Source organism: Notechis scutatus, chromosome 11 (genome assembly GCF_049901735.1).
Source record: "Notechis scutatus isolate UNSWTSFEM ecotype Mainland chromosome 11, rNotScu1.2, whole genome shotgun sequence".
Taxonomy (NCBI): domain Eukaryota; kingdom Metazoa; phylum Chordata; class Lepidosauria; order Squamata; family Elapidae; genus Notechis; species Notechis scutatus.
In genome coordinates, this window is record NC_142019.1 from 19,370,256 (window position 1) to 19,395,363 (window position 25,108).

Below are 25,108 nucleotides of genomic sequence, written 5' to 3' on the forward strand. Positions count from 1 at the left end.
CACACACACACACACACACACACAGAGAGAGAGAGCCCCTCCCTCGACACGCCCACCACGCGTATTCTGGGTTTGAAGCCTTTATTAAAAGCCGAGCGCGAAGTGCGCCTGCGCTGCTGCCGGAGCCGTCGAGGCGCCCGGGCTCCGTCTGGCCTCAGAGCAGCGGGACCGGGAAGGAGGCGCAGTCGGCCAGGCCGCACATGTTCTTCCCGCGCTCGATGTTGAAGTACCTGCCGGGGCAAAGAAGAGCCTCATGCGCCGGAGCCCCTCGGAGCGGCCGCTGCTGTCCCAGCGCCCGCCCGCTGACCCGGGGACGGGCGGCCGACTCTCCCGGGAAGCCGCGGGACGAGACCCTTCGGGAGGCGCCTGGAGCCGGGGCCGGGGCGGACCCTCCCCGAGAACGAGCCCCGCATTACCCGTCCATGCCCCACTCGGGGCCCCAGGAGTTTTTCACGATCCAGAAGGGCAGGCCGTCCGCCTCCGCGTAGCCCACGGCCAGGACGGCGTGGTTCACTTGGTCCGGGGTTTGGTGGCAGTCCGTGCTGTGGGGAGAGAGGCGGAGCAGCGGTCGGAGAGCGGGCAAGGACCCCGGGGCCCCCGAGAGGCACTCCCATCCAGATGCCGCCCTCCAGGAAGCGCTTCAGCCCCGGCAGAAGCCGAAGCACAAGCGAGGCGGGTCGGTCGGCCTTTGGCTGCGTTCACTTGCTTCGATGCGAAGGCAGAAACGGAAACCGGGTCTCTAAGTGGCGGCCCATTGCAAACTGTGGGCCAGCAGGGTGATGCAGCTTTAAGATCAACCAGGTATTTAATTTCTAGATCCTAGGAAGTTTTTCCCCTGCACAGGAATGTAAGTCAGTGCCATGCCCGGTTTGGGGCACCACATTTTTTAGGGAACAGTTTACAGGAGAGCAAGTTGAGCAGGGCCTGGGGGCGAAATGTGTGAGCCAGGATGGCACTAAATAGGGAGCTTTTGAAAAAGAAGCAATGGGAGGGGGGCGGGATCTAGTTTTCAAGTATCTGAAGATGTCAAGACTTGTTCCTATTGTCCCAAAGGGCAATAGTGGCCCACGGATTCTGGTTGAGTGGGAGGTGCTGGGGAACAGGAACTGGGGCCTCCTGCAGCACTGGGAGCAGAAGCCAGACGGTCAGAGGTGCTCCCAGCTGAGGTTTGGCGTTCCGCAGAGCACGGACTCCGGGGCTCTTCCAGCTAAAGTTTTGTAAGATCAGCTCATTTACATATGGCTGGTAAATTACAGGCTGATCAAAGAAAGTGAAGCAACAGGACTGGAATAAAGTAATGGTGGAAGTGGCCAGTAATCGACTCCTTTGAGCAAGTAACCAAAATCCAGGGCTGCACAATGCCTAAGGAGCAAGGGGGAAGCCCGAAGTGGGCGCTTCCTTTTCAGTGGGCCTGCTTCTAGTGATCCTCCAGCTGATCTCCTCTCCCAATCCAGCATGGAGGTCATTCTTGCAGGAGGTGGCCAGAGTGCTGCTTCAGGCAGCCCTGCTGGGGAGTGGCTGACTATGGGGCCCTGGAGCAACATTCCTCGTGGCATGAAGCAAACCGGGGTGCACCAGCAGGGACTCACCTGGTGTAAACTCCCTCCTGATAGTGTACAAAGTCTTCCATCACTTGAAAGGCAAAGCTCACTGGGTTGTACGTGCCCACTGCTTGTTCCAGGCCTTGCTCATCGTACTGGAAAGAAAGAGGCCCAGCATTACTGGGCAAGGGCCTCTGAGCATGTGCAGAAAGAGTGGGGCACGGCTTCCCACCAGACTGCAGGCCATTTTGGAGCCTCTTAATCGTTTTAAGAAGGGCAGTCAAGGAAGATGCCCTGGGCCTCTGCTTGGTAGGGCAGGAGGTGGGGGTGGCTCCCCCAGAGGGCAAAGGGCTTCTGCCAGTTGCTCACCAGTGAAATGTTGACCACGTCTTTGATGAACGCCACGGCCTTCTGGGGCTGGAACTTGCAGGTGCCGTTCTGCACATAACCGAAGGAGCCTTTTCAGATGTGGTTCCGCAGAAGAGGCAACCTGCCTCCCCGCTTGCCCTGGATCAGAGCTCCCCCCCACCCCAAATACCTTGGCCTGATAAGGGTAGTCTTCTTCATCCATGAGTCCCTTGTTGTACAGGATATATTCAAAAGCCTGGCTGGGGAGCCCCCTGCGGAGGGAAGGAACGGCCTCACCAGGTGGATCTGTTACAGGGAACCCCAGAGGCCCGGGGTGGTGAGAGTGGAACTGGGATGATTTGGGGGGGCTTCCCGAGGGCCTCTCTTACCCATTACAGCCAAAGTTGTTGAAGTTTTGAGCGCAGTCAACCAGCTGCTGCTCCGCCTGGGAGAGGAGACATGTTGAGTCAAGGCTGCCAGCCTCGGAAGCCACACACTGAGGGCCTCCTTCAGGCCCATCTGTTGAGCAGCCCGCCCTGCCTTGCGTAATGCCGGTTTCTTTCCTGGAGGCTGGGGGTCTTTGCAGACGAGGCCCCCCCCCAGCTCTCTGCCACTGTGCTCGGCACCCAAGGAAGCCTGCCCTCAAGTTGCCCCTGTAGGGGCCAAGGCTGCCCACAGGACCCTGGGCAGAGGAGCCAGAGAGTGTCCCATGTCCACCCTGATCAAACTGGAGCCCGGGATAAAAGCCCGCCATATACGGTGGACGTTCGGGGCCAAGAGCTTGCGTCCACCTTGCTCCTCGGCAGCTCCACTGATGTAGAGGGTCTTCAATTGTTGAAGTCAAGTGGTGAAGGCAGCAGGCTAGAAAGTGGGAGGCAGAGTTCCAGTCCCACCAGACCCATGAAGGGTGGCTAGGTTACTTTGGACCAGTCCCTCACTCTCAGCCCACCAAACCTCACACGGTGGTTGAGGGGAAAATAAGGGGAGGGAGGTGTGTTGGATACCTTCTCTACCTTGAATTACTTGTAAAAGTAATAAAGGCAGAATAGAAAGAAATAACTGCTGGGTTGGGGCTCAGCCGGGACTGCTTGCTCTCCCTGCCACAAATGCACGGCACAAAAGACCCCCCCCTCTAGCCTTGGCAGCAGAAGGCTGCGTTTCCCAGCCAGGGGTTTGGCCCCCGTTAGCTGCTCCTGTCTGAGGGGGGCTGATGGGTCGGCAGCAGCATCTCCAAGAGGGCAGCGCGAAGTGCAAGTGAGGCCTGTGAGACTGGAAGGATCCCGGGAATGCTTGCGGGGGGCTGTGGGTCTCAGCCGTGGGAATCCCCTGTGCCCACTGGCTTTATCCAGTAGAAGAGGCCCTACACCAAACGGCCCTCAGTTAGACTTCGCCAAAACCTTTGACAAGGAATGGAGCGCAAGCGAACATCCTCACCAAGTTCAGTAGCTCCCCTGTTCTTATGGCAATGACAGACTCCAAGCAGCCGGTGGTGGAAAAGGTCCAGCAGCTGCCACACGGGCCCTGGGGGGCAGGGGGGAGCGGGAGGAGAGGAGAGGCATGAGGGGGGACCCAGCTTCCTGGCAAGGCTCCCGAAGGCCAGAGTTCCCAAGCTCGCCCCTCCCTTCAGCCCTGCTGTCTGCCCCAGGCCCCTTGCTGTACGGATTGTGCACGGCTGACCGAATTACCTGGTTTTTCACAGGGCTGACAAACTTTCCTTTCTTCCTCCAGTCGATGGCCCTCGGGTAGGGCCCAGAGCCCCTGGGGAAGTTGCCCATGGTAGCAGAGCAGTTCTGCAGGCAAGCGGGAAGCAGTCACTGGCCAGCCCATCTCACCCTCCCCGTGCCTGAACGGGCCATGGATTGGGGGGGCACACTCTGCGGAAGCTCCGGATGGATCTCTGGCCACCACAGCTAGCCTGCTTCTCATGGGTGGGGCCCAATAAAGGATTGGGAGGCAGATTCCCGCACGGCGGCAGCCCTCCGTACTCTGATGTGGGCCAGCCGAGGGTTGGGGGTTTTGTGAGGCACATCTATACCTGACCGAGAGAAGCTGTGAAGAAGGGCTGGCTGGGGCAGCTTTTGGTGCAAAGGCACAGGAATGGCATCCTAAGGGGCTGGCAGGCAGCAAGTGCTCCGGTTCTGGAGAGAAGCCTTCCCTCCTTGCTCTGCCATTCAAGTGGGTTGGGGTCTCCCTCCCCCCCCCTTTCCCGTTTACTGGTGCTTATCCCAGGGACGGTGAGATGCTAACCTTGGCAACCTTAAGATGCCTGGACTTCAAGTCCCAGAATGCAGCTGCCAACCATACCGGCTGGGGAATTCTGGGAGTTGAAGCCTGTGTTATGTCTTCAAAGTTTCCGAGTTCAAGAGTCTCCCCCCACCCATTGGGGTCTGGGTTGCAATCGGATGAAGGCCACACCTGCCGAGGTTTGTGCCCCTCCTGATCTCCTTAGCCGCCCAGGGGGCTTTTTACCTGGGGTTCGTGCCAGAGATACTTCTTCCTGAACTCTGCGAAGGTCATATCGGAGAACTGGTTCAAGCCCACTGGGGAGAGAAACGGGGGAGGCGGTCAGGAGGGGCTCCCGCCCCGGACCGCTTGTCTTAGCCGCCAAAAGGGGGCGGGGGGGGGGGGGCAGCGCCCCTACTTCGGAAACTGGAGTTGCCCGCATTGTGCTTGTCGATCTTCTGCTTGTGGTCGAGGAAGATGCTGAGCCGGTGCCGGAACTCCTCCTCGGAGCGGTACTCCCGCCGGTGCTGCAGCGCCCAAGAGAAAGCGAAAGCGAGGCGGGGGTTGCCGGGACGCGCCGCCTCCAGCCTGGAATTCCCCCGCTCCCGCTCCCGCTCCTGGCCCGGCTGGGAAGGCGGAGGGGCCCTGCCCGGCCGGCCCTCCCGGCCTCTGCCCAGGCTCGCCGAGGCCGCGCGTGACGGGGGCGAAGGGCGCCTCTCCGGGCCTGCTGCGCGGGGAGGCGGCCGGCCCCGCCGGGGCTCCTGGCCAGAGGCTGCTTACCTGCGAGGCCCACGCCTTGAACAGCTGCTCGCCTGCGGGAGGAAAAGCGCAGGTGGGGAGCGGGCCGGGCGTGCGTCCCACCGCCGCCCCTGCAGGGAAGCCGCGGTGCCCGCCGGACGGTCGGGTGTGGGGCAGGCGTCGGGCCGCCCTTCTCCCTCCGCGGGGCCTCCCCGCCTCCCCTGCCCTGCCGGAGGGGCCGAGCGGGTCAACTGCTCCCGCCGGCGCGTACCTGTGGCGGAGCCGCCGCCGCCGCTGCTGCTGGCGGCGCAGAGGGCGAGGGCCAGCCCGGAGCAGAGGGCCAAGAGCGGCAGCGCCGGCGGGGCCATCCTGGGCGCGGGACGGGCGGGCGTCGGGCGTCGGGCTGGGCGCTGGAGCGGCGCTCTTCTGAAGGGCGGAGGGGCTGGGCGGCTACTTGCACAGCCGAGGCGCGGGGAGGCCCGGCCGCTGCCTCCGCCCCTTCCTGTGCCTCGGAGGCTGCTCTCCCGCGGGCCCCGAGGGGCTCCTGGCCGGCGAGCGGAAGTCCCACGAGGGATGCCCCGCGGGAAGCCGGCCTGCGCGTCGCCCCCAAAGACCCCGCGGAGGCTGGAGTGCTGCAGGCCCGGGTGGGAAACCGCCGGATCCGGCCTGGAGGCTCCCGACCTCCTCGCAGCTCAGAAACAGCCCACCGGGCTGGAGAGTCTCGGCTCCGGTTGTCCCCCAAAGCAGCCGGACTGCTGCCTTGAACTGAAGCAGAGTTCGGGTGAAGGGCTGAGATGGGGAAGCCAGGGGTTTCCAAGCACCCACTTGCCCCGTTGAACGAGGGGAGTAAAGACCCTGTCAGAGCCCGGCTTCCTGTCGGAAAGGGGGAGGGGGAACAACGAAGGGGCCTCAGGTACGTTCAGGTAAAGGCCAGGCCTCTCTGTGTCTCCGCAGGGTCACCCAAGGCCTGAAAGGCCACCCCAGCTGCCCATTCCGGGGCACAGGGATAGAAGCGGGGGCTGCGGGGGCTCATGTGGTCAGACGCTGGGCTGTGCACCGCTGAGCTCAGTGCCTTGATTCCCATGAGCGAATGCACTTCACAGGGACCCGGAAGGAGCCTCCCCAACTGCCTACCAGCATTCAGGCATCCCTAAAAAAATCCTGTCACAGAGGCAGGCAGCCACCTCAGTGATCCCTGGCTAACATGTGCCATACGCGAAATCAATAAGAAATAAGGAATAATTTTAAAAAGTGATAGAAGCAGATGCGGTGGGGGGGGACAGGACGAGAAGTTCCCTTTGTGGCAAAAGTGGCGGTTCCTATTGCATGGGAGGAGGCACTCCTGGATCTTGATCCAAGGAAATGGGATGGAAAATATAAAACAGCTGAGGGCGCTTGGCTGATGGCTCCTCGGGTCATGTGGCCCTCCAGATGCCGAGGAAGCCCTGAGGGTTTTTCAGGGTGCTAACGGTGTTTACAACATGGCTCAATGAAAGCCTTTGGGGTGATTAGGTGCTGATGATGCCATAGAGGAAAAGATCTGAAAACTGCAAAGACGGAATTACAGTGAAACAAAGAAGCGGGAACATGGGGGAAGCGCAACCCACAGAAAGATGAAACGAAACTACTGCAAATTGCCATATTAAGCATCAGGGAAATGGTGGGTGGCTGCTTTCTGTCAGACTGTTCAGAGTGGGGGGAAAACACAAAAGTATTTTGATTCTTTGACAAATTTTATTAGAAGGTACTTGTGAATATAGACGGAAGGGACCTTGGAGATCTTCTAGTCCAATCCCCTGCCCAGAACCTATCCCATTCTGGACAAATGGGGCTGCCACTAAGACGAGGGGGTCAACTTATTTTCCAAAGCACCAGAAGGCAAGATGAGAAACAAAGGTAGACATTGATCTGGCTTGATGACTTGGGGAAGTTAACCTAAAAAGAGGCTCCATCGGCCAGATATTCCACCACATATGCCACTGCATGCCAAGCAAGCCCTGCTGACACCACATGGTGAACACAAAAATCAAATTGGCCAAATTGAAATAGATGAAATAATAATAATAAAATGGAATAAGAGTAAAGAGAAATAAAGAGAAAATGGATAAGAGGTTTTTGTATGTTTATATGGAAATGGTTTAAAACAGAATTATAGTTCATCTGACTTGTTAAATTTATAATGGAAAAAGGTTCAAATATGTAATGGATAATGATGACTTGTGTGTTTTGAAAATTAATAAAACTTGTTTAAAAAAAAAAAATCAAATTGGCCCAAAGGAAGCAGAAGAGCTCAGCTGTAAGAGCAAAGACCCGGCCAGGTGCTAACTATGAAACACATCACAAGCTGCTCATGCACAAGTCCCAAATCAAGCTAAAGCTGCAGAAGAAAGCCAATTGGTTCCACAATATGAGAAGAACAACTAGTGGTTTATTAAACTTTTGTGCTGTCCGACAATGTAGTCAAAAGAATTAACAATAAAACCTATAAACTCTAAAAGGAGGCCCGCTGTGACCGGTAGTAACAACGGTTGAAGCCCACCCCTGCATATACTTTGCATTTTAGATGCAAAGTCCATCTCCCAAATAGGGTTTGCCTTATCGGCAGATGAGATTTTCCCTGGGCGTGTGCACTAATGCTTAAACAACAAAAAGTATCAGTATATCCATATATACTTCATAATAAACCCCATCCATAAATAAGCTGACCTTTAAACCAAAACCCACAAAAACAAAGAGTTTGTGGATTACCCATTAACAAAATAAGAGTTGGATTAGTCCTTAAACATTAATGAACAGTAACAAACACTTAATGGGCCAGCTTTTCTGCAGGTAGTACATTTTTCATGATATTTTGGTTAAAAATTCAAGGGTCAGCTTATCCATGGATGAGTTTATACACTACTATATGATACAAGTTGGGTCCCATATATGGTATCTAATATGAGATCCTGTAGATCTAGTTGATCTCTTTGTGTAGAATTCCATTGGGCTTAAGTATTTTATTAATATAATCTAGTTTCAAAGATTTAAATCACATCTGACAGTTTCCCAGGAATGCTTTGGGACACACCAGGCCCCTTGGATACCAAGACAAGGGCGCCTCATCTCAGATCCAGCTGCTCCGCACTTTTGCCTTTTTTGCCAGGCCAGGAAAAACACCACCCTTTTAAAATTGTCCCTGTGATCATGAAGGCCAAAGCGGTGCCTCCCGCGGGGCTCCTTCGAGGCTCAGCGGCTGCCTTTCCCTCCACGCTGTTCCTGCATTGCCACGCAGAGCCCAAAGCTTTTATCCCAATGAATCCCGTCCCTTTTTTCCTTCGTTCCAGCCATTTTCGGCCCTCTGCCCAAAGCCGTCGTGTTGTTCCCGGCTCTGGAAAGACCCGTCCAAAGGGCCCCCCCGCTGCGCCTCAGGCAGATCCTCGTTGGGCCTTGGCGGTAGGAATGGGCTCTACGCGGGGTCTATGGATCGGTTCCCCCTTTTACCTGCTCCTATTAATTTGGCCTGTGTCCTATTATTTATAGCGTTAGACTTAATTTGGGTTTGAATCTCAGTTTATAAAGAGAGGGAGCTGTATCCTTAAATCTTCCCCAACATTCCTTTGCACTTTTTCACCTGTTTAATCTTCACCACGGGGCAAAAGCTAAAGGGGGCCAAGATGGCAATTGCCCTCCAAAAATCTCTGGGGCTTTCAGGACCCCTCCTCCGCCAGTTGCCAGACCCTGTTCATTAGAGTTGGGCCACAGGGGTCAGCTGGTATTGCTGCCATGGCACCAGCCTCCCAGTTGTGTCACAACCTTCCTACCATTACTGGGTTGGCAGTGGAGTTGGCGGGGAAGGTGCCCTTGGAAGTGAGGGCTCAGGTGTTCATGGCCAGCATGACAGCCGTGGGCCTTTCTCAGGTCATCAGGGCCCCACATGAGGTGGTGGTTCTTATGATGACCCGGGAGTGACACAAAAATAACCAAGTCACAAATATAGAATAAAGTTCCTTTAATGCCTCCAACTTGGCCCCAATGTCGGATTATTCTCTGCTGGATATCAAACTTAAAGAAAACAGTTTATGGAGGGAGTAAATGCAGTCCACACCCAAAGTAAAGTTAATTCAAAATAAATGGGCCCAACACAACCACACTGAAGGAATTACTACAGGCAAGGATGATTAATTGCAGACTTCTACCAGATAACACAGCAACCACAGTTGGGAGGAAGCCAAAACAGATAAGCTCTGACAAGAATGCATGCTTTGCTTCCAGCAACTTTGCCATTCACAGTTTGTCCTTTTAAACAGTCCTCCCAGCTTCAGACCATGAAGGGGATCAGGGCCCCTTCCTCCCCCATAGACGCCATTCACGTTTCTCCCTTATCCGCTCCTCCCTGCGTGCCTTAGGATGAAGAGGGAATGGACCTGTGTCTTCCTCTGAATGCTCATCCAGCCTGTGCCCTTCCCCAGTTTCCTCCACAACCACCGGAGCCACACTCCCACACCCTGTTGGCTGTTCCTCCTCTCCCTTGGAGTCAGACTCCAACAGGGGCATGACAGTTCTCTTGGACCAGTGGTAATACAGTCTCGAATTGGGGAAGTCTCTGTGGCTCCCCAACATGGTCAGATCATGCCCTGGTGAAGATGAGATTCTCAGGTGATGTCCACTGCAAGGAGATGAGACCTAATGGTCAATGAGTCTTGCCAACTATTCCTCCATGCCAATGTTTTCTTTCTACACTAGACAAGCAGTTGGGAAAAAAGTATGGAAGATTATTTAAGTATGTATTTGAATATGATTACTATAGGCACAAAATGAAAAGAGTTCTGGCTTCAATCGAATATTAATTTTTAAATTGAATCCCCCCAAAATTATATTTTCTTCACATGTCCCTTCATGTTTTCATTTGCAACACCTTTATACATACTATATTTATACTAAAGAACTGTGATGGCGCAGTGGTTAGAATGCAGTACTGCAGGCTGATTCTGCCCACTGCCAGGAGTTTGATCCTGACCAGCTCAAGACTGACTCAGCCTTCCATCCTTCTGAGGTTGGTAAAATGAGCACCCAGATTGTTGGGGGCAATATGCTATCTCTGTAAACCGCTCAGAGGGCTGGAAAGCATTATGAAGCAGTATATATGTGCTATTGCTATTTATAATCAATATTTAGGCCAAGATTTTTTAAAAGTCAATACTTGTAATGCCCAACATGGAATCATCCCCAATATATTGTGGCTCCTCTGTCATTGTCACTTCCATTTATGTTTCCTCCAATTCTTCTTCAAATTTCAGAATTCAGTCTGAATTTCTAATTAAAAGTAGAAATCACCCCTTCCAACAACCCATCTAAACGGACCCTTCCTCTGTTCAAGGGTTTCTGCCAGAAAAAAAACACTATTTTCTCTTATAATATTATTAATTAGAATTGCCTTAAGTACAATTACCTCTTGTTTATCAACCTCAGTCTAGTGTTGAAATGCTACAAAACATCTTCCTGAGAAGTGCATAAGAACATTTCTTAATTTCCCAAATTATTCATGTTAGAAACCTTATCTCAGACTCTTGTTTTAATATCATCTTCCTCCCAATCCAGAAACTTACATAGTTTTAACAATCTTTTTTCTGATATTTGGAATATTTTCTCTGTTGTTCTGAAACTGTTCAAAATTTTAAACATCATGTTTCTCTCACAGCTCCATTAATTCCAAAATCTCCAAATTTTTCTCTGTTTCTCTATTTATAACTTCTGTCTTACATTTCAAGGTTACCATTTTGTTAATAATTTGCGCTAGATCTCCAGCCAATTATCCTATAGATTCTTCAGTCTTCTTAACTTCTTTCATATTCTTTTTTTTATTCCTGCAAATCCTTCTCCCAAACTATTGACAACTCTTGTACTCATCTTCTTGCCAACTTCCTCAAACTTTTTCTGCAATACATCTGCTGAAACATCCACATCTGTAGTTTGTGGTAATGAATCTCTCATTCCTTCTGCTATTCTTGCACTTTTCTTGTGGTTGAAAGATTCAAATTGAAAGAATGTAAATTACAAGCGAAAAATAAAAGGCAGGCTTCCTCTTTGCTTTGCTTTTATCTGTCTTTAACATTTTAGTCTCTTTAACTCTCTGTAGATACAGCCCCACCCTTGTCTGTTTATTTTGCAAAACCTACCAACTATCTACTTCTCTTAGTAATAAATTATCAGCATTCCTGCAAAATTCTGTCTATTTGTCTAATTAACTTTATTATTATCAAAGGTAGTTCCATCTGAAAAAAAATCTTGTTTTCTAAAATTATTGTTCTCTTTATCCATTTAAAACTTCATTAAATCACAATTTTGTAAGCTTTTTGTTTTTAAATTAAAATCCTCTAAGGTACCATTCCAAAAAGAAGGCAATTCACCAAGAACCTTTATTCTTCCACGCTGTTCAGAATATCTCTCATGTTGTAAATTAATTATAGCCAAATATGTTTAAGAAAGTTAGTTTTTAGCCGGACACATGTAAATAAAGGCTGCACAGCAGTTAATGTCACATAGATGTACCTTCACCATACACAATGCTCAGTTTATGATCGATCACAAGAAACTTCTGTGGCCTTCTTACTAGGAGCAGCTATCCAGACTACAAGTGAGCTAACCCCCAATTTCTCATCTTGAGATATTTTTGTTAGCCAGAACCTAAATTCACCTTGTGCTGTCACTGCTCACAAAGCCACTCACAGGATGTCTAACTCGCCATAGGTCCTCACCTGGAAGCTTGGAATTGGGGTTTATTCCTGAGAATCTGCTGCATGGTCCTACAGGGGGGTTGGTCACTGCCTGGAACAGGAGTATATATTTGTCAGATAAAATCACTCAGATTTGCTTTCAGCTGGATGCCAGATGCTTGGAGGCTCCTGGGATGCAGTCCTGCCTTGTTCCTGTTGGACCTGAGGAAATGGGTGGGGTCTTTGGAACTGTGAGCCTGAACACCTGTTGTTTAGATGCATGCCCTTCCCAGCTAGCCTAGGCTGTCCAGGAGGTTCTGGCTGTGGTGAATTCATCCTTGAGGGAGGGTGTTGGTCTCTGCCTCTTAAAAGGCCTTGGTCCACCTTCTCAAGAAGCCATTACTAGACCCTACCATATTAGACCATTTGTGTCCTCAATCCAACCTCCTCTTTTTAGGGAAGGTGGCAAAGAAGGTAATTACACAGCAGCTTCGGAGAATCCTGGATTAAATGGATTGTTTGGACCCCTTCCAATAATTTGGTGCTATTCAGGCCTGGATATTGAACAGAAACCGCATGCTTCCTGGCTAAACTGTTCATGCAACATATCTACAAGCTGCACAGTGGTCCACGGGGAATAATCTCTGGAAAGAGTTTTTAAAACTTTTGAGGGACAACCAGGGGCTTAGTTCCAGTCATCACCTGCAAACAAATGGAGGCTGTGAAGGTAATGATCACTTAAACATGAGTCAGCAGTGTGTGGCAGCAGTCAAAAAAGCTAATACAATCCTTGTTTGCATAAATAGGCATTGAATCAAAATCACGTGAAGTATTAGTACCGCTTTATAAAGCCTTAGTAAGACCACACCTGGAATACTGCATCCAGTTTTGGTCACCACATTACAAAAAAGATGTTGGGACTTTGGAAAAAGTGCAAAGAAGAGCAATGAAGATAATTAAAGGCTTGGAGACTAAATATCTGAAGAACGGTTGCAGGATTTGGATTCGGCTAGAAGGACTAGGAGGGACATGATAGAAGTATTCCCGTATTTGAGAGGGTGCCACAAAGAGAGGGGGTCAATTTATTTTCCAAAACACATCACTGGTGCATCACTGGAGACTTTGAAGAAGCCTTGTGTGAAATGGTATCGAGTCTCCTGTTGGAGTGGGGAGTGGGCACGAGAAGACCCCAAGGTCCCTTCCAGCTCTAATCTGATTGATAGATTCTACCCATATTTCCATCCTTAACTGAACCTGGTTTGAGAGGGCTTTGGAGTGGCATGGCTGCAAAATAGGGGATTTCTGATCCAATTTCTGATCCAACGTTGGAATGTTTTTCTCTCCGTTGTGAGAAGAGCTGCTCAATAGGCTACCATGTTGGTGGGTCAGCTGCCAGTTTGCCCTGGGAGTCAAGGAAGTTCCATTTGGAGGAATCGCTGTGACTGGGAGTGGGTTGGAAGTGGAGGCTGCACTTGAAAACACGGTGAGGCTCCTGTGGCCCCACAACCAGGCCGGAGTAGGTCTTAATCGAAGTACCTGGAGTTTCCCAGAAAGAGATGAGCATCCCCCTTTCTGAAAACTGGGGCTGTGTTTGCTCTTCTGTGGCTCTGCCAGCGCTTCACATCCAGATGGCAATCTGGAACTCTCCTCCTCCAGGCTCCCAACTGAAATGGGCTGTGCTGGATAGGCACAAACTCCCCCCCCTTCCCACCCACCTTCTTCTCCTTTTTCCTTTTAAAACTTGCCTCTCTAGCCTGCGGGTTGGTCTGCACACATGTCCAAAGCCATGGTTCACCCTGAGATAGAATAAATTTATTAGCAAGAGGTAATCAGGAAACATATATTTTTACAAAAAAAATGGAAATTTTCTTTTCCAAATAAGCTGCAGGTTGAAATATTTCAGGTCTTGAAAGACAATTCTCATACCAGAGGGTATTGCTTACAGCAAAAGGTTTCTGAAGTCAGTTCCCATAGAGCATGCCTGCTAGTCAAAAATTCACTTGGGTTTATACACTGTACACTGTAAAAAATACATGATAATATTCACAGAATAAGCACTACATTACTATATTCCTGCTAGCAAGTGGTTAGACAGGATTACAGTATATGTAATAAAAACACCTGGCCATTTCCCCCTCTAATTGTACATCATGTTACTAAGACATGTCACTATGTCTACAATGAAGCATACAGACAGAAGCGCCAAAGTGGGGGGGTTGCAGTAGAATTGCTCAAAGGAACAGAGGGCCTCCCCCTTTCAGGGCCTAAGGCAGGAAGTCCAAATGGCCTTTAACCCTCGCCCCCCAGGCCTGCCATATGAGGCCCAGAGTCCCATGGGGGTGTCCCGAGCTCTCCTTGCACAAGCCAACCGGCTCCAGGAACTCTGGAGGAGCCCTGTGCCCCCAAATACGGATGGGAGGTGTGAACCAGGAAACCCAACCATGGGTGCCTTCTGCTGTGCCGGCCTCCCTGCCTGCCTTGGGCATGGGCTCCGAAGAGAACACAACAATCCTGGCAAAATGGAAGCCATCAAAGCTTCTCTGGAAAAGCCAAAGAACGTCCAAAGTAGCTCAGTTGGAGGCCGAGTTTTCCACACTACGGGAGCCTGAGGGCAGCGTATAGAAGCCAGGAAAATTGGGGCTCCAGGGCAAGTGGGGCAACTCGGTGCCCCAGTCCGGAATCCTCCAGTCCAGTTGCTCCCAAGAGTCAACGAAGAAGAAAATAGGCTTGATCAGAGCCAAGCCTGCCTGTGGACAGTGCAAGCATTGGGTGGGGGCAGGGAGGAAAGGCCGTGGGAGGAAGAGACCGAGAGGAGAGGCAGCCGGTGGGTGCAGCCGCTCTGTTCTTAGGTGGGGAGCTTCGGCTCTATCTTCAGAGAGGCATCGTAGAGACCCTCTTCGTCCATCACAAACGACTGGTCTAGGAGGTACTGAGTGACCTGGAAGAGAGAGAAGGGCAGGGGCAGAAGAGGCCGAGGCCAAGAGGGTCTCTCCCAGAGGACCCTCCCCGAGGATCCTACCTTGGCCTGATGCTCGATCTTGTAGGCCGTCTGCTGAAACTGCCGGATCTCTCGGATGATGTGGGAGATCTGCAGGGAGAGAGGAAGGAGGTGCCTGTGCCGAAAGGCTGCCAAAGAGCAGGCGGTGGGCCCAGGGAGAAGGGACGGGACGGGGGAGCACCACGCTGGGGGTGTTATGGCAAAGTCAGGCAGGCAGTTGCTCGGGGGAGGGCAGTTCGGTGCCCCTGCCAGGGAGCTCACCATCCTCATTTTGGAGAAGTTCACCAGGCCATCCTCCGTGTAGTTGGGGGTGCCCTCTTCAATGAATGCCAGGTCCGTGAGGTACATGCCCAGGTAAGGGACACAAGGCGGGTCACAACTGAGGGGCAGAAAAGAGAAGCTCAGTTGGCGGGACAAAGGCAACAGGGCTGCTTCCCAAAGACAAGCAGCCTGTTTGGTCCCTATGCTTCCACATGCTCTCTGGGTCAGGAGACTTGGCCGCAGGAGGAGGTATTTGCCTTACATTGTCCTGGTTCTTTTGGCCACATCTAAGCTGCAAGCCAAGTCCCAGCATTTGCTTGTCTGCAGACTTTTGCTTGAGTCACCAAGACTGAAATAACCTTTAGGAGTTCTGGAATCCCCAGCCGGATGTCACTCACTGCTGCTGCTACCTTCCAGCACAGGGATGAGGGCCCCCACACCCCTGGGCATCTGCCCCACAAAAGCTAAAGGCATGCTAGGACTCCCCCATCTTTTGAAGTGGGAAACTCTGAAACGCTGTCGCTTAAAACCCTCAGCCAGATTTTACAAGCTTTTGCCAAACAAGGTCAGTCTCCCTGCAACCCCCTCTAGGAATGAGGCAAACGAGCAGTTAACGGGGCTGCCACCCAAAGCTAGGAGAAAGCCCCCCCACACACACACCTCTCTTCCCTCTCTCTGCTGTTTGGGATGGAGCTGGACCACCCAGGGTGGCCTGTTCTGCCTCAGCAGCAGCTGCAGCGAGACGGGACCCTGCTCGGTCAGAGGCATCCCAAGGCCTGGCAGCCCCCCAACCGCCCCCTCCCTGCCAAGGGTGCTGGGTGGGGCAGCTGGTGGGGCAGGCGGAGCTCCCCTACCTGCCAGCCCTCAGCCTCCTGCTGGCCACGTGCCCGGCTCTTGCCATGGCAGCCTCTACGTGGGCAGGGCTGGGCCCTCTTGGCCTGCCAGGAGTCTGCCTGGTACTTCTGCCAGGCACCAGCTGCCCAGGCTGGGCAAGAGCCTCCCGCCCCTCCGATCCACACGCGTGAGCAGCAGGGGCAACTTACTTCTTCAGAGCCTCCCTCAAGTTTTTAAACCGTCCTTCCGAAGACACCAGCCGTTGCAGCTTATCAATCACCGCTTTGGTCTGGGGAGAAAGGGAAGAGTTAGAGGAGCCAAGGGGGGAAGGGGGCCTGGGCCAAAGGGCCTTTCCAAGGGGGAGTCAGAACGGTGAGATGGAAACGCCTTTGAGCCCATGGCGGCCTTGCAGAGCCTGATGATCAAACAACATGATGGGCACTGATGAGGTTACCTAGTCAGGTGATGAAACGCCTGCAAGCAAGCAACCCACCTCAGAGAGAGCACCAAGGAGCCACAATCAAACAATAAGTCCAGGAAGAAGAAGGATTAAAGTGGCGGGGGGAGGGGAGGGGAATGCAATGGCCAACAGGTTCATTAGGGGTGAAAGAAAGAGTCCCCTCCTTTGGGGGCAGAGAGCTGCTAAGGGCCCTGCCGGCGGGGGCTTCTCCTGGCACTACGAGGAGCCTGAAGCAGCTTGGCAAGAAGAGGCTTTGCCCCAGGAGTTAAGTGCTCCCAGAGGCTCTGATTGCTCTTCGCATCGTTGTGGTCAGGGGAAGAAAAAGCGGAACGGCCAGGTGACCGGTGAACTCTGCTGGGGGTGGGAGCTCTCGTGGCCAGTCCTGGAAGTGGGGGGGGGAGGATAGCCCAGATGGGGCAACGGAGAAATGGGGAAAGACTCACGGGCCCCGAATGAAGCCAGTGGGCCTTGTAAGAATCAGCACCACAAAAGGACCGCTAGACACTCTGCACCAGCCGAAAGGGTGGAAGTGGCAAGAGCTTCAGAAGCCGTTGAGCCACACAGACGCTGTTGGTGTGGGCAATGGGGGCTTTACCACTCTCAGGGACAAGGCAATTCAATGGAGGCTGAGGAAGATGGATCTTGGCATATTTTCTGGGTGGCTGAAGGAGTAAAGCCACCCCCGTGTACACGACGGCTTCCTGCTTGCAACCTCCCTCTTTGGGACCACAATTTTGAAGTCACAGAGACACCCTGGCTGGTAAACATCACCCTTGAAAACCTGTCCAGTGGGGCAGACGGCACTGCTCTTTCCAGAAGGACACCATAACCCAAAGCTGCAAAGGGGCTCAAAAACCAGCCAGCTAGGCTTCCTGAAGTTTGCAAACACACAAGATTAGGATCCCCTTCCCAGAAAAGCAGGAGAACGAGGTGTGTACAGGAGGGCCCCCGTGGCGCAATCCCCTCCCCAAGGCCCCCCATCCTGATTGCGCAGCCTTGGCAGTGGGCTCCTCACCGGCTTTGACACCTTCATCCAAGTCTTCTTCAGGCGAAAGATGGCACTGCGGTTGAAGGCCGAGGTGATCTCCAGAACAGCGTTGTAGTTGTGCAGGCAGCGGCAAATGTCGGCCACAGCCACCCACTTCTCGACTGTGCTCACCCGGGCAGCCATGTCCTCACTGCGGAGGATCTCGGAGGCGATCAGGTTGCTGATCTGCAGGGGTTGTCAGGGAGCGGAGGGTGGACATTACAGCCCCCAGAAGGGTGCAGCCCCAAATGATAAGAAAAGCCCCTCGCCTCCAAAGAGAGAGGGGGAGACCAGGCAGAGGGACGCTCAAACACGCACTGGTGGGCAAGGCTGCCCCTCGTCTTCTCTGCCCGCAGCAGAAGGAAAGCGCCAGTTCCGGGCACAACCCTGCAACTGCCTGCCACCTGCCCTGCATGGAGATTGCTGAAGAGGGTATGCACCGGGGTGGGAAGGCCAAGGGACAATCTAAGGAGGTGGGGCTTCCCTCGAGAAGAGCCTGTGCCTGGCTTCACCCCACAAGGGCTGCTGCAGAGGCGAGACCCTTCCAGGCAGGCAGAGGAAGGTGTCATGCTGACGAGGGAAAGTGCTGTCGACGTGGCCCAAGACGGGGCGGATGGCATCTAGATTTCATCCAATTTATTTATATACTTTTTACTATATTTCTATGGTCTTATTTTAAACTTATTTGAAATAGTGTTGAATGTTATATGTCCATAAGTTGTAGGTGCTTCTCACATGAATGAAGAAAGATCTTTGAAAATCCTCTTTTGCCCACCTATCCTGGACAAAAAGGGAAGACTTTGGGGACTAAAATCCGAATGAGGGATGAAGGCACTTTTGCCCCCCCCCAAATCCACACGGGCAAAGGCAGCTTCTGACTCACGGGGGGCAGCGGCCTTGGAGGGGAGCACATCTGTGGGGGCAGGCTGGTTTTTCCAGGTGGAGGTGGGGTGTTGGCATACGAAGAGTCTATGAGCAACATTTCCTGAACTTGCAATCCGGTAGGGTTTATGTAAACTATGTTCAACTTGCCTTTGAGGGCGCTTTGCCTTATACAAAAGGGGCTTACAAGACTTCACATACACCAAAATGAAATTAAAATTTCAACGTCTGAGTTTTCTTTCTTTCTTTTAGAAATGGCAGCTCAATATTGTTATTCTTGATGACGTTGCAAATCCCAGAACGCCACTCCATGAAACGCCCAGGAGACAGGAGGGTGGGGCCCTGAGAAGAGGCCTGCCCTGGTCCTCCAAGGGCTCCAGCAAAGAGTGGCACGCAAAGCTTCCCCTGGGTCAGCAGTGAACTTGGACGGGTCTTTCAGGGTTCCTGGCCTGCCCCAGCCCTGGCCAGGACCCTACAGGGACCTCAACAACAGTCAGGACCTGACAGACAACCCAACCAGCCAACCAAAGGAAATAGACAAAGGCTTTGCTCTAATGAGTTGGCTAAGGGGTGCAGGATGCATGCTACAATGGGAGCGGGGGACCCTTAGGATAAGGTGGATCTGGACAAGCGAGAGGAAGAAGAGTCCCTGCAAAGTTACTGCAGGTTCTGCAAATGGGCAAAGTCTGAATTCTGAGCTGCCCCCGCAAAGCCCCACCAAACTTGGATCCACAGCAGCGGCACTCACGTCATTGAAGTGCTTTGTGTTCATCAGGATGTAGGGTGTTCGCTCGTTCTTTTCCACCTTCATCCACCCTTGTCCAAAGAATTCCCTGAAAACAAGAGGTCTCGGGATGATCTGGGCCCTCTCCGGAATTTCTCCCTGCCTGGCCCACCTTGTCCTGCACAGGAAGTTCTGGAGGAAATGGGGGTCTCCTCGTAAGGTCTTTGCAAGTGGTGGGGAGGCAGACTTATTCCCACAATCCCCCATGAATTGTGATGGGGGTGACAGAGGTCTACGACACATTCATCTTCATCTTTGTTCGGACCTCTACTTGCAAAAACACCCAGAGGACACACAGCCCACCACCATCATTGAATGCAACGTTGCGTCTTCCATCTTGGCTGCACTCCCAAATGCGCGTCAAAGAGCTCGGTACTCACTCATAGGGTATCGTCTTGAAGACCAGGTGATCCAGTAAGGTGAGCTGCTCAGCTATTTCTAAAGCCGAGTGATTTTCGAAGGGTTCTGCCTTGACCCCCACAGCCTGGAACGAGAGGAGAAGGGACTGCTTGGATGGGGGTCCCCAGGTGAAGGTGAAGCCAAAGAACCTGCTCAGAGAGGCTGGCCAGAGTGAGCCGGATCCTGACAGACTCAGCCTCTCCCTGTTCTTGGGGAGGGAAGGGGGTCACGCCCAGGCCAGGAACCCCAAAGGGTAGGACACTCCAGTCCACAGGCAGCAGCTCCAACTGCACTTCTGCACCCCCCAGACCATATATGAAGGAAGCAGCACCAAATATTTAGTGGGGGGGGCACATAGGGGGGGAGTGGATCAAGAGGTGAAGTGCATGCTGTGGCCAGGAGAACTTTCCACTACAAGAGCCCATCTGACCTGCCCCCTGATCCCCTCCCTGATGGCTGAGACCCAAATTTCTGACCTGCTTCCATGGTTGCTACCAAGAAGCAGCCTCAAGCTGAGGAGGCTCAAGAGGTCACAGTTTGGTGCAACCCAAAGGCCTCCAAGGAGGGAAGATCGTGGAGATCTTCATCAGACTTCTGAAACGGCTCTTGGGGCCTCAGTGGGGCTCAGGCCACACCAAGGCTTCAGTGGCTGACCTTCTGGCTTCACCTTCCCACCTTCCCTTTTGAGGTGGCTAGAAGACAACAACCTCCCCCCCCCAACAGTCCATAACGCCTCAACTTTATGCCAATCTTCACAATTGCACTGTGATGGTTATACTGGGCTCGCATTGTGGCCTATCAAGCCCAGCGTTGGCTCCGAAATGCGACGGGCTCCTAGTTTAGGCGACAAACCAAGCCAACGCAGGCTTCTTTGTGACCCCACTTAGGGACCCCAGAAGACGTTACCATTTGCAGAATCTCTTCCAGGGTGATCTGGTTGTCTCCGGGGTCCTCCTGGGTCAGGGTCCTGGCAGGCAGGTAGAAAGGGAGAAGCGCAGCCGTGAGTTTCCAGGGACAAAAACGGGAGGCTTCCGCTGATTCCGGGGAGGCCTGTGTGGAAGCCGAGGGCTTCTCCATACGGAGCCCCAGGGACAGGGATCACGGGGGTCTCTTCCCCTCACACCAAAGGAAGGCAAAGCCGCCCCAAACACCCTCTCCCTTCCATCGGAAAGTCAGGCCGCGAGACCAGACACTTGCCCTGAGCCAACGGCCCAAAGAAGGGCAGCATTTGGGGCAACCAGACCGGTTCCCACACAGCCCCCTCCCTGCCTTGCATTAAGACCCCCGGATCTGTGGCAAGAGTGAGACGACCGCCCCGCCTTTTGACCTGCCTTATGATGTTGCCGGCGGCTTTTCTCTCTTGGGTCAGGAGTTCTGGGTCGTGCATCACTTCCTCCAGGAAGCTGATCACTTTATACTTCAGCTCCTCCTTGGTTTCAAAGTCCTGTCAAAGGGAGGTTGGCCACGAGCCCCAGTGAGGCCCAGCTGGTCAGGCAAGCACAGCCCCCTGCAGCCCGGGGGGATCACAAAAGGACCCCCAACCCTACCTGGGCATGCTTGGAGACCCAGTGCCTCAGGACGTTGAGTACCCGGTTGGTGGCTGCCCTCCTGATCACAAACTCTTTGTCGCTGTTCCTCTGGTCAGGAGGGAAGCCTGCAGGGGGGAGAGAGTCAGCCTGGGAACCCACCCACCCAGGGGTCAGGCTCTATGGCCTGCCCTGCCCTGGAAGAGGGCTCCAGCCATTGCCTGGCCTCCTCCCGCAGGCAGCAGCCTTTCCAAGGCTCCCCGGAAGGTTTGCGGGGCCCAGGAACCACCCGGCCCAGAGGACGACCCTTCCTCTTCTCCCACCTGCGCTGGCCAACGACATTCGGCGGTACTTCTCTTTGGTTGGGGTCCCCTCATTGGCTCCGGCCGTGGCAATGGCAAACGCAGAGGCGGCCGAGAGAGCACTGCTGCGACTGTTCTCCAACTCTCGGCAAGAGGTCATCACCACTCCATTGTTGTAGGAGAACAAAGGGAACTCTGCATGGGGGGAAGGGAGGCAATTCAGGGGGTGATCCCATGTGGCCAGTCTCTCCCGTGGCTTCCCCAGGGGGACCAGAATCCCTGCCCACCGGGAAAACAGCAGCCCCCAAGGGCTGATACGGACCCTTTGCACCTCCATGGGGGCCAGGATCAGCCCCACCCACAGAGGCTCCCAGCCCAGAGGGAAGGGGGCTTCTCGGGGCCCCTCCCCACAGCCAGCTTACCTGAGGAGTTCTTGCCTCTGACCAGCTTAGGGGTTGTGGGAGACTTGGTGGGCGATGCCTCTGGGTCTGCGTCCTCACTCGGGGCTGCCTCAAAGGCCGAATCTTCTCGGGGAGACTCCTCGGAGCCTGGCAGAAGCAGCAGCAGCAGCGTTAGACATTTCTCCCCAATGCTCCTGACGGGCAAGTTGTGGGAGGAGCAAGAGGAGGAGGAGGAGGAGGAAGAAGGGAGGAGGGGGAGGAGGAGGAGGCATTGAAGGCCAGGGGGACAACCATGCCGTACTTGTCAGCCCTTTCAGCAGAGTCACCCAGGTATTTGGGGTAGAAGCCATTCGCTTCGGTCTGCCAGATCTCTTCACCGAAATTAACCCGATGCTGAAAGCAGCCCCCGGAATCCAGAGCCCTGCGGTGGCCAGGCCGGCCCTTGAGAAGGTCGTCCAAACCTCTTCCCAGGCTGGCCTGTCTCCTGAGACCTTTTTAAGGGGGGGGGGGCATGAATTCTCACTGCCCACCTGGCACCTTCCCACTAAGCCTGGCGTGTGCAAGAGAGGGAGCCCCACCCCTGTGTGGCTCTGGGGCTCCCGGGTGGGCAGAGGGCGGAAGCTGAAGCCATCCCTCTGGGGCTCCTCCTGACCGTCTCTTGCACTCGCTCACCTGTCTTGGTCAGAAGCGCTTCCTCGGCCTTCTCGGGGCCCGCTTCTCCCTCATCGGAGATCTTATTGGAGTAGCTGCCGGACACGTAGAGCTTGTTGATGTCCAGGGTGGTTTTGCTGAAGGGCGACATGGTGGAGGAATACATGCTGGCATAACCGTTGGGAGAGCAGCTCAGGGCGGCCAGCTCCAGGGCCTTCCCTCCCGTGATGATGGGGATGTTCAAAGACAGCTTCCTCCTCCGGCTTGGTGAGGATGACTTGGTGATGGACAGAGGGGGAGGGGAGGAAAACTTCCGGTTGGCGCGTGGAGACTTGGGGGCCTCTCCGTAGAGGAGTTTCGTGTTCTGGCTGCTGGCAAACAAGAGCTCCAGGGACCTGGTGGAAGACATTCAGGGACAAAGCTTTCACTGGGGCGCCTCCTTCCTCCTCCTCCTCTACGCAAGGGCTTGAATTCCCCAAACACCACAGGGCTTCCCACCGTCTCCCGAGGGAAGAGCGTGAGCCCCAAATCCCCTTGGAATAGAATTTGACCAGTTTGAGCCAGTTCAAAAAATATGGGGTCAAGGCCACCTTTCCCCAGGTCTCTTCTTTCGCCAAGAGATGCAGGTGAATCAGCAGAAGGGATGGAGGAGATCCAGAGCTGAGGGGCTGCGGTTCATCCCCTCTCCCACCAAAGGTGGTCTCTAGACATGAGCTGCTTTTCATGACTTTTGGATCCTGTTTGGTCTGTTTCATATGGAATTTGGCCTGCCTTTCTTTAGGAAGTTATCTTACCTGGCAATTTAGATAGCCATGCCACACTTGATCTAGTTCAAGAACCACAAGTAGGCAGGAGGCTCCTTGGTAGCTCTCACCTCACTAAAGCAAGACGCCCCAGATGTCCTATAAAATGTCCCTCAGACCAAACAAAGCTCATCTCAATCTCTCCCTCTCCTTCTGTCTGTCTGTCTCTGTCTCCCTCTCTCCCCCTCCCTTTCCCTCCCTCTCCTTTGCCTTTTCTCTCTCTCTTTCTGTGTCTGTCTCTCTCTCTCTCCTTCTATCTGTCTGTCTCTGTCTCCCTCTCCTCCCTCTCTCCTTCTGTCTCTCTCTCTCTCTCCTTCCCCCCTCCCTCCCCATCTCTCTCTCTTTCTACCTGTCTGTCTCTGTCTCCCCCCCTCTCTCCCTCTCTCCCTCTTCCTCCCTCTCCTCTCAGCCTCATTTGCCTGGTTTGAGCTTCACCCATGTGGCTGCCAAAGACTCACCTAGCAGGAATCGCACTGATCGGTTTCTTGTAGATTGTGATCAGCTTATCCAGCACCGTCATAGCCGTGGTGAAGACTCGGTACGAGTGCAGGAAGGTGTTGAGAAAGTCAATGCTGAGGAATCTCAGGTCTGTCAGTCTTTCCAGCAGACGCCCCACGCTGGCATAGCGGATCTGGAGGACTTTGCAGGAGTTCATGGTCTTGCTGAATCGAATGTCGACGTCGTCACAGTACAGGCTGGTGTCTGACCTGGGGAATGGAGAGAGGGACGGAGAGAAGAAGCACAGCCAACCGACCTCACCTGTGGCGGCTCCTGTGTCTTTCCAGGCACCAGAGATGCTCAGTGGCGTGAACCTCCGAGGGTTGGAGGGGGGGCGGGGGCTTGGAGTCCAGGTGCAGAGGCACCGTTTGGAAAGGAGTCCACGAGTCCTTCTCATTACAGAAAATCCCAAAATGTTTTACAGCATTATTAAATAATAGGTAACAATCCAGAGGTAGTTAATTCATTTCTTTCTTTTAAATTGCGTTCATTTGCTAGTGAAATTGATATAACTTCAAGTAACTTCCCGCTCTGTTATTCTGTTATTCTAAAAGGCCTTTTGGCTCCAGCCAAAACATCCCATCCAGTTTTCTCTCCATCTCTCTGAGGTTCAGGCCAGCGGGACATTGGTGAGCATTGCCTGAAAAGATACACGTGCCACAGTTTTCGCCCTGGCCTCACCTAGTTCTGGAGCACAGTCCACACCCTGCTATTCAAAATAGAGCAATTGACCCAGAAGAAGTTGTAGTGCCAGCTCCCTGTGTTATCAATGGTTTTGTTGGCAGGAAGACTTGATAAATCAGGGGTTGCACCAAAAAATACCCCCAACAACTCTAGACAAACACAACTGCATTCCTTACTTGATCATCTGCGGAACAGTCACCTTCGAATTTTCTTCGAAGGCGTTCATCATCAGACCATTACATCGGATGTTGTCTACACACTGAAACAGGGAAAAGAGGTTTCAGGAAGCAGGAAGGATATAGGACGGGAAGCAGTTGTGCTCTCCTGGTTTTCCCAGTGGATCTTTGGGACTCTTGTAAGTGTTGGTTCATTTGGCAACTACTTCCTCTTCCCAACAGGATTCTTCGTCTTTGATTTAGTCCCAAGGATGCCTTGCAGGTTGAAGAAGAGTGAAGGATTCTTCTACAGCCCCAGGTCCTAACCTCCCTAACCCCGGCTGGAGGGAAAGTGTAAATTCTTCTACGGTAAATTCTTCTCCTTTCCTCACCTGGCTGATGTCGCTGGTCCACGCAGCCTTTTCTTGCCTGGATGATGCCACCAGGATAATGGTGTACGGTGCCGTGTCTTTAGGTTCCACCACGATCTTGAAGTCAAGGTGCTCCGTATCTTGCCCAGATCCTTTTCGTTTTTATTTGAGGAAGGAGAGAAACAATTTAAGAAGATGATCATGGGAAGAGAGAGCATGGCGGGAGGGAAAGGAAGGGAATAAGCTGGGCTGGGCCTTTAGCCTCCAGCTTGTGCAACAGGAGGCTCATTTTGGTCATTTTCACCCGCTTAGGGATGGGAAGGGCAGCTCCTTCGATGCGCAGCAGCCACCCTTTTGTGTGATAGCAGTACTTGGGGGGGTCTTGGGGTTCTAGTGGACAACCACTTAAATATGAGCCAACATTGTGCAGCAGGAGCTGAAAACGCCAATGCAATCTTCGGCTGCATTAATCGAAAGACTGAATTAAGATCATGTGAAGTGTTAATACTGCTTTATAAAACCTTGGT

At 53.2% G+C, this 25,108-nt stretch overlaps 2 protein-coding genes across 2 annotated transcripts in view; both read right to left on the reverse strand.

The window, feature by feature from the left end:
• Positions 1 to 64: 64 nt before the first annotated feature.
• Positions 65 to 5,278, reverse strand: CTSH (cathepsin H). Its single transcript, XM_026684689.2, has 12 exons — positions 5,122 to 5,278; positions 4,893 to 4,924; positions 4,531 to 4,639; positions 4,359 to 4,429; positions 3,575 to 3,679; positions 3,324 to 3,410; positions 2,279 to 2,334; positions 2,080 to 2,161; positions 1,911 to 1,979; positions 1,590 to 1,696; positions 417 to 542; positions 65 to 230 (listed from the first exon to the last, which is right to left on the reverse strand). The coding sequence occupies exons 1-12, from the start codon at positions 5,216 to 5,218 to the stop codon at positions 155 to 157; spliced, it is 1,017 nt and encodes a 338-aa protein (XP_026540474.2). The 5' UTR covers positions 5,219 to 5,278; the 3' UTR covers positions 65 to 154.
• Positions 5,279 to 13,335: 8,057 nt separating this feature from the next.
• Positions 13,336 to 25,108, reverse strand: part of RASGRF1 (Ras protein specific guanine nucleotide releasing factor 1) — a 41,773-nt gene continuing 30,000 nt past the window's right edge. Inside the window, exons 12-27 of the mRNA XM_026684687.2 lie at positions 24,603 to 24,733; positions 24,232 to 24,314; positions 23,332 to 23,580; positions 22,092 to 22,465; positions 21,441 to 21,566; positions 21,040 to 21,213; positions 20,738 to 20,844; positions 20,522 to 20,634; positions 20,097 to 20,157; positions 19,172 to 19,275; positions 18,756 to 18,840; positions 17,114 to 17,311; positions 15,848 to 15,927; positions 14,805 to 14,922; positions 14,565 to 14,633; positions 13,336 to 14,483 (exon numbers count right to left, since the gene is read on the reverse strand). Of these exons, the coding sequence (XP_026540472.1) occupies positions 14,391 to 14,483; positions 14,565 to 14,633; positions 14,805 to 14,922; positions 15,848 to 15,927; positions 17,114 to 17,311; positions 18,756 to 18,840; positions 19,172 to 19,275; positions 20,097 to 20,157; positions 20,522 to 20,634; positions 20,738 to 20,844; positions 21,040 to 21,213; positions 21,441 to 21,566; positions 22,092 to 22,465; positions 23,332 to 23,580; positions 24,232 to 24,314; positions 24,603 to 24,733 (2,165 nt within the window). The 3' untranslated portion in view covers positions 13,336 to 14,390. The remainder of the gene's footprint in view (positions 14,484 to 14,564; positions 14,634 to 14,804; positions 14,923 to 15,847; positions 15,928 to 17,113; positions 17,312 to 18,755; positions 18,841 to 19,171; positions 19,276 to 20,096; positions 20,158 to 20,521; positions 20,635 to 20,737; positions 20,845 to 21,039; positions 21,214 to 21,440; positions 21,567 to 22,091; positions 22,466 to 23,331; positions 23,581 to 24,231; positions 24,315 to 24,602; positions 24,734 to 25,108) is intronic.